This window comes from Strigops habroptila, chromosome 5, assembly GCF_004027225.2.
Source record: "Strigops habroptila isolate Jane chromosome 5, bStrHab1.2.pri, whole genome shotgun sequence".
Taxonomy (NCBI): Eukaryota; Metazoa; Chordata; class Aves; order Psittaciformes; family Psittacidae; genus Strigops; species Strigops habroptila.
In genome coordinates this window covers 26,472,823-26,481,625 of record NC_044281.2, presented here as the reverse complement: position 1 = coordinate 26,481,625, position 8,803 = coordinate 26,472,823, and the positions used below count along the sequence as shown (strand labels likewise).

At 38.4% G+C, this 8,803-nt stretch overlaps 1 protein-coding gene across 3 annotated transcripts in view; it reads right to left on the bottom strand.

Annotated features, from left to right (window-relative positions):
• Nucleotides 1-577: 577 nt before the first annotated feature.
• LRMDA (leucine rich melanocyte differentiation associated) overlaps nt 578-8,803 on the bottom strand; it is a 709,877-nt gene continuing 701,651 nt past the window's right edge. For 2 of the 3 annotated variants that reach the window (XM_030485900.2, XM_030485898.1), the window contains one exon: nt 578-2,784. In XM_030485900.2, the coding sequence (XP_030341760.1) occupies nt 2,705-2,784 (80 nt within the window). In that variant the 3' untranslated portion in view covers nt 578-2,704. The remainder of the gene's footprint in view (nt 2,785-8,803) is intronic. The other variant, XM_030485899.1, reaches the window with a different exon arrangement.

The window sequence follows — 8,803 nt, the reverse complement described above, 5'->3', positions numbered from 1 at the left end:
GCCAAAATTTTTCTTGTGACAACACAACAAAATAAGAATGCAGTGGTTCCTTGGAAAGATACACATTTTAAAATCCTTATAGCTTTGTACCAAATCTTTTGTTTTTAACAACCTAGTTAATCTTGAGAAGAAAAGATGCACCCATGCATGGAGAAGGGGGAGTAAAGGAGAGAGAGAGTGGAATCTCAGATAACTTCACTGCAACTTTCATCCTAAATGATGCTCAGTTCACTTAAGAAATAAACATCCATGCTTGTTTCTAAATAATACTCTAATACGTTAGCAATATCAAATAATTATTCATACATTACCCTTTTGATCTTCCAGAATCAGAGACATTTAATGTGAATTCCCTTTGAGCAAATTTTAATTATGCCTTTACCATATTTAACTACAGGTATATAATCCCCCAAATGAAAACAAAAATCAAAATTGAAGTGACTTTGATCACATCTTATTCCAAAAATATTTTTGCCTCCAAAGCTTTGCTGGGAAGAAAACACTCCAGAAAATGATACAAATGGTTTTGACATTAGGAAAAGTAAACAAGCAAAATAAAGATGGAAAAATCACGCGGTCAGTTTGCAAGTGCTGTTTATTGTTTGAGGCAGGGTTAAAGCCTTCTATAAAGACAAGAACATATATGCAACCAGACTGAAAGTGACATCAGATTATTCTAAACACCCCTATTCAGAACCCTGCTGCCTGTAATATGCCATGGCCTAAATGTGTGGAGGCTTCAAAACACACAGTATGATAGGAACAAACTAGGATTGCTGTTATTTTGGTGACCAAGAGAAGTGACAAGTGCCCTAAATATTTCTAATAATATTTTTGATTAAAGAGAGGCATGTGGTTTCCCTTTATCTAATATCTCCTAGGACTTCTAATGTGAATTGGCATTTCATTTCTAGCCATGTATGACAATAGCAGAGGTGTTAAAAGTGGCCCAAATGTGCTTTTCCAGACACCAATTTGTGTCTGGCAAACAGCTCAGAACTCAATTTGAACCACAGGTGGTGTGAACTGGATCCTTCTACATTCATCCCTGATTTTAAGTATCTGTTACAGATTTATTATAGACTTTCAGAGTGAGCGAAGGCTTACATTTACTGAGTAAGGCCTGAAATGTTCAACAGCAGCAAGCTTTCCTTTGTCACTCTGCCAGTGTTTCATTCTTTTTCATCAGTCAAACCTGATTTAATGATTGGCTTCAATATCCAGTTGAGTTCCACGTGCAACACCAGCTCAATAGCCCCCCAAAGTAGGCAACTTCTAAAACCTGACAATTTTTTCAGCCAGGTAAGTGAATAAAGACCACCAAGTAATTTCAAAGAAGACAAGAACAATCAGACATTGATGGCTCTCAACTGGGACCAATACGCACAGGTTTGGAACAGTCCAGAGGTCAGCATTTTTGCATATTCCTTGGCTAATCCCATTGTATCAAGTGGCACTTAACACAAGATATACATGAAGTATTGGGATTTTTTTTCACACTAACAAGTTTATGATTCTAAATATGTCCAACTTGTTCATCAGAAATGCACGAAATATGCCATACATTTTTATTTTTTCCACTGAAAATTTGACAATAGCCTTTCTTACATAGACATCAAAATGGGTTAATAACTTGTCTCTGTAACATATTAATAAAACTGTTAATCATGTTAATTGCACCAGTTACTTTTACTGACTTTTTCCCCTCTGAATAATCATACCTATCTGGTGGCAATTTTATTTTATATCATTCCTTTTAAGCACTTTTTTCTTTCCAAATTTAAACATTTAATTCTAAATGCTATCTCTGTACAAATTATCTTGTGTAATAAACCAGGAATAATACACACTGCCAATATAACAATTGAGGGCGTCTTCCAAGCATGTACAGTTAAGCTGTGCCACTATTCTGCAGCATTAAAAAAATGATTGCTTTTCTGAAGGTCAGAGTTAGTAAATGTTGAGATGTAATTAAAGAATTAGCAAATTTTGTTTGTAAAATTGCTTAAATCTGTTTCCTTTGCATAAAAAGAGCTATACAAATTGATAGTACTTTGCATGGCCAAAATATTTTCAGGATTTTTTTTTTTCCCTGTTGGAAGAAAAAATAATCTATCTAGACTCATCTGGGGTGGGAGGGTGGAGGAACACCAAACAAAAAAATCGCAGTGACAGAATTTGTGTAAGCATGTACAAGATGATAGAAACACAAGCACTTAATTCACACGGGGGGGGGGGGGGTGGGGGGTGGGAAGAACCGATAAGGGGTTTTTCATCTGAAACTATAGCCTCTCTTTTATAAACACTTTGATATCGCCAGCCACTTTCACTCAACAGGCAAGCTGGAGATAAACCGCGCTGCTTTTGCTAAGGCGCCGACCAATGGAGCATCCTCACTGAAGCACCAGGTGTGACCTCTGCTCTTCTGCGAGCAGCAATTGGACCAGGCAATCCATCACGGTGCTCCTCCTGCCAGGCCGGGTGCTTGGCTGCAGCTGGCTGTCACCCTGGTGGATGGGACCTGCTTAAAGGCAATCATGTCAATCTCTATGTGACTACTCAGACTAAGATAGAAGGATGATCTTGACAGGCTTGGCAAAGTCAGCAGAAGGCACTAGAGGACTTTAGTTACATGCTTGAAATTTAGATGCAATTTGTGCTTCTTATGTGGAGGGACTGAAGAGGCACAAAACAATGCTGTGTTTTATAGCTGGTCATCTCTGATGAATCTGTTGCCCTCTGAATGTTTTCCATAGTAAATGTAGCGGCATTTTCCCAAAATACCTACAATATAAAGGAAAGTAATTATAATTAGGACAGCAATGGCATAATATGCAAATAAAACACATAACTAGGGAAATTTGAAGGAGGGAAAAAACCAATTTTCTCTTGTCCTGCAAAAGAAAGTTTGTGTATTTGTATTCAGTATTACTATTTCAGTTGGCAGTTTTGAATCCACTGGGAAAACGTGTTTAAATACATGCATGACCCATCCTGTTAAACATACATCCACAAGCATCTTCAAAAATGGAATGACATAACACTGAAACATCATACGCTGTATTTTAAACCACAGCACCTCTCTCCTGCTTTTGAAAGCCAGAAAGTCTGGGTTGAAGTTGCATTTTGTACTCTCTCCAATCTCCCTGCTCCATGTTTACAGGGTTTTCCTGATTATTAAAACAAAACAAAAAAGCAGCAAATAGTTACAGTTTCATGTGGATCCAGGAAAAGCTTTTCAAACTTTCACAAAGTCATCCTGCAAGCACCTAAAGCCATCTCTGCTTTGCAGTGGCAAAGAACTAAAGTGACTGGCTGAAATTCTTGCGGGAAGTCATTGGCTGCTTAAAACATGGGCTTCTTAGAACTTGGGACTTCCTAACAGTTAGCCCTCCAGACTCCAGTGTTTTTCCCAGACATACAAATAAACATTTAGTTAAAAACATTTCCAAAGTAGCTCTTCAAACAACATAGAATTATTTGGGTTTGAAAGGGACCTTAAAGATCATCCACTTCCACCCCCCACTCCCACCACAGGCAGGGACACTTTCCATTAGTGCAGGTTGCTCAAAGCCTCACATGCCATGTGCAAGATGCAATTATAAATTATGCTAAATATTGTATATAGAGGATGCTTTCAAATATTAACCAGAATACTGCTTTTGAGAGACTAGGCACATTATTCTTAATGTGTACAGGTGGCAAGATGCCTGAGGAAGGCTTAACTGCAGTGAGGCATATACCTGCAGATCTCACTACCTTATTCAAAAGCATCCCCTCTGGTGGTACTAAGTATGTGAAAGTGTCAATTCACAGTCACATCCCACCTGTGAACATCCTGAAAGATGCTAAATCTTACTAGCTGAGTTGTTCTTTGTGCCCTTATGAACGTATGGTCAAATTAAAGTCATCTCCGCTGCATGGAAGGGACGTGAAAAGGTCTGCTCTACTTGGGAGTGTCTTAACACAGCAGACACTTAAGTACCCAGCTCATCCCCATAAGGGCAAACATAACCTAGCCCAAAGGAGACAAACACTGTCTTACATAAAGGATAAAGATGAGGGAGGAGCAGATCCTCAGTTCATTGCTGTTTTAGCTTTCCAGGACTCACATGGCAAATACTGTGCCGACTTGCATTATGAATTCAATATAGAAGCTTTTATATTCTGGGTCTATTTTTCCAGTATAACATGCATCAGATAAGCAACTACAGCCTTGGAAGGAATGGGCTGTGCAAGATTAATGTTAACCCATGCTCTTCTTTCCTTCTACGACATCAGGGTAAAAACACATTCTTGGAGGGGGAGGAGAGTGGGGAGGGAAGGGGAGGAATTGATAGGCCTGTCATTTGTTGTGAATAACACATCCCTCTTAAGGATTACACAAATGGGGACTTTATGTTGCAGTGCCTTTTCCCTTTTCCCTCTTCCACAGAACTTTCTTCAATAATTTCACTAGTGGAACAGTTTCCACATTCCGGGGATGATATCATCATTCCTAAACAAGCATCTAATGAAAAGCAAGGTTCTCCCCCTTATCCCCCCTAAACAGATGATATTCCAAGTCTAACTGCAGCAGGCATTAGGTTGGTAACAAGACCATTTAGAGCTCTATATGTAAAGGATACTAACAGTTTATTAATGGCATTCTTCGGACTCCTTTTTCACTGGCATTGATAAAAGTCTCGTTTGAGGTCTGCCACAGTGTCTTAAGGACTGGAAGCAAGACTGTTTATAGAGATGCTGGTGAGAGAGTGCTGTTTGATGAATGCTGGAGACTGTGGCTAGGTGTCAGTGCTTAGAAAATGAGGCAAGGACATGAGGTATTAATATTGTCAATGATCACTTGACAGGAAAACAGATACTGCATTCACCGTCAGATTTAAATAGACATCAAGTGCATTAATGACAAAAGGGCAGACTTCAAACAAAGGGGGCTGTATGGTGCTGCACTGAGCCAGTCTCTGAGTTGGCAATAACCTGATCTGAAAAGACACTGTCAGGGATACAGACAGGCCTGGGATTGTGTGCGGTGACAGAAAACAGAGATGCTGACAGAGATACCGGTGCCATAGTATGCCAAGTATATTCTAACACTGTCTCCAGCCCTAACTAAATCTGACATCATTTCCTATCGCTTCTAGTATCCTCCACTACTCCAGCAGAATATTTCTCCCCAGACATCATTACAAACTCCACTGTAGTTTTAAAGTTACTGGCAGGCCTGTGCTGTCATGGAGGCTGGGTCTAGAGGCCTAAGGATAACCTCAGTCAATCTAAATTTGGAGTTTGCTGGAGAAATGCTCTCATTTTCACTGATATCTCAGCTACTTGAGGTGATCTGAACGCTAAAGTGTGAGGAGCTGTCACCTTGAATAAAATCTTTAAAGTAAAGACGCTCAGTTCCCGGGATGTTCAGTAAAGATGTCGGACAGTCTGGCAGCAGGAAATGAAATCCAGCTGCTGCTGCTCGCCTGGGGATAAAGGTGCTTGGGCTAGTGACAGTTAAAGTCAGCTGAAATTTTTGAACTCCTGCAGCCTACAATTGTTTAAATTAAGGAAGTGTTGTCTCCGCAGAGGTTCCCTACCCAGGCACACAGCTGTGATTCAATTGCCCGGCATATTATACACACCACTCAGAGAGTCTTGATAAAAGCACGGCTGAAAATGTTGCCAGGAGATATTATTTATCATGAAGGTTATTTGTAAAACAATAATCTTGCTCATAAATTGCATGCGGTGACTGGTTGTTTTTTTTGTTTTGTTTTTCCTCTCCATTTCCCACCTCAATTTGGCAACCATAGAAAACTCAGAAAACTACAAAAGGCTTGTGTGCTGTAATGAGAATTTTTTATGCTAAGATATGTCACATATGAATTTAGGAAACCTACTGCTTCTCTCCTGCCTATCTGCTATGGTATTACTTCCTTGCAGTGGAGGGGCAGGAGTACACTTATATTTTTGCACACAGACAAGGGGAGGAATAAGGGGGAAACAACACATCTGTGGCTGTTGTGGTGTTTTTTAATTAAAATAGCCAGCATTTGCCATAATTAGCTAACTAGACCCCCTATATATCAAAACAACACACAGCATCCTGAATGAGGTTTCTGCTCGTGGTTCTTTAGAAATGACAACACAAGGTCTCTTGAGGGATCATCTTTCCCGAATGAGGCTTCTAATTTTTCTTTAGTAGCTGCTTCTACCGTCACCACAAGCTGTTAAAACTATAATTATGGAAAAAAAAAAATACATTGGGAAGAATAATTTTTAAATTCACTCTTTATCTTTTAAATGTTTTCCCCCTTTGTAATGGATGTTCTAATTATGCTGGGTAAGTAATGACCTTGCCATTGCTTGCATGTGTTGTGGTATCAGTCTTTCTTCACAAACACATTGTAATGTCAGCAACGCCAGCTTTTCCTTAGCTGAGGGGAAAACCCAATTATCAAAATAAATAAATAAATACATACATGCATACTAAAGCTCATGAATAATTATTTAAGCCATGTTTGCGGCTTTTAAACCTGGCTTCTGTTGCAGGGAGCTATGGTGCAGTTGGACCCTCCACACACTTTCCTAGAGCAAAAAAAGTTTACAGAACTTCATTTATTATATGAAAAATTATAAAAAAAGTTGCAGTGGGGTGTGCTAGACCTACAGATCATACAGCCTCAGTCACAAGTGAAAATTTAGCTCAGGCCAACAGTGACTTAAGGGAATGTTGCCTGGTAGCATCTTATTGCCTTTCTTGGTTTGCTCTTTTTCCTAGCAAATAAATGCTCTACATCTATTAAAAAAAAACCTACAAAAAACCAAACCCAAACCAACCACCTCTCAGCCATCATACCTGGGGCAGCTGTTAGCAACACAGCCTTCTCCAGTAGCTTGTATTTTTTTTAAAGAAGTAATTACTAAAACTACATAGTTGAGCCAACACTTTTGCCACCCCCATCAAAATCTATTGCCACGTCTGCCCAAGATTCCCCTCAGGCACCCATTTAACATCAAATGTTTTTAATAAACTCCTCTATGAGTGCAAACAGCAAAGTATTCACAATTAAATTTGTTTGTCAAACACACTGGTCTACAATATACATCAAGGATTACATTTCAACACAGTCCTCTGCCTGTCTTTCACATGGCAAGCTGCGGTCTGACAAAGTGTAGCACTTCATAAACAGATTCAATATTCTAGCGGAATTCCACTTCACTAACTTTAATTTGAGTACAGTTCCTAAATCCTCCACTGCCAATTTGTAGTTGATCCATATTCACCTCTTTTTCCACAACCTGCTGTCGAATAGTTTTGCTATGGGCTATTAAACAGCTGCCATGTTCCACCAAGAAGCTGGGTGCATTTCAGTGTGGTTATACTACCAATCTGGAAATTGTTTTGAGACCCTTCAGAATGAAATATCAATACCATTATCATTTTTTTCATAGGCACTTGGGCATAATCCACAATTAATGAACAGAAGTTCAAAAATTCCCTTAAATACTAATATAATCTTTCTTTAAAGGAAAACAATTCCCTACCTACAACATTTAGAGGAGAATAAATACCTATCAACAAACAGTTTCAAGTCTGCAATGCTACTGGTTTAGGCAAAAGACCTCCATCAGTCAAATTAATTTAGAACTCTTAAAAACTTTTTCATCTAAGGGAAAAGTAAAGCTGGTTTGAAACAAAAATTCCTTTTGTATAGGAGCTTACTAATTTTTCATTTTATATTTATCTTCATGGAAATTCTAACAACTTTATCTAGTTGTCTAGGCGACAACTTCTTATTTTCAATTCTACTTTGACTTTCTATGAGAACTGAGGTACTAGAGCTTTGCAAGAAATTAGGTGCCTAATCCTCTCACCTTCAGTAGCACATAAGTTATTCTTTTCTGCTGAATCAGAATTAAATCATATACAGTCTCACAGTCAATTTAAAAAGAAGATCACTCCATCTAATTGTACTTGAGCTATCTATTTTAATATTCAGCATTAAGAATACTGAAACTGAATGCTGTGAAAAATATCAAAATATTTCCAAATGTGCTCCTTCTAAATATTTGCTTTGTAATCCCCAATGAACAACAAAAAAAACCAAACCAAAACAAAAAACCAAAAAGAAAAGAAAAAAAGAAAAAAGTGGGGGTGGTGGTGAGCGGAAGAACCAAGCAAAACAAACAACAACAAAAAGCCCCAAACAAAACCAAACCCACAAAAACATTAGCCTGACATTCAGCCAAATCAGCTTGAAATTTGGGGAGCACAGATCCATGCAAAGCTTCGCAGCAGGCAAGGGTAGGAACCTGGAACAGGGTGGGAGGAGAGAAGAGAGGCTAAATATTGAACAGTGACAGGAAAAAAAGAAAACACAGAAAGTTTACTTGGACCCAAGTAGTACAGTTTTAGTTTTACTGAGTCTTGCAGCTCTAATATCAGGTAAATACTTTATAAACGCAGAAGAAAAGAAGGATTTTTTTTTTTTCCTTCTCTCCTTCTGCCCCCCCCCCCCCCATATTGAGTGTTGTCCAAGTCAGTTTTCTAAGGTTCATTCATCTCCTTTGAGTTGCAGACATTTATTTATTTATCATTGGGCCTTCATAGTTGCTTATGTAGAAATATATTTTTATAAACAAGAACAATAGTTTGAGCAATTAGAATCAAGAAATCCTTTCGTGTTGGAGATTTGTTAGAGCCAAAAATGGACGAGAATGCTTGTTGAGTTATGTTGTTGGTCCATGTTCTGTAAATTAGATCAAATTTAATAAAAAATTTAAAACTATAAATTTATAGGAAAATAAG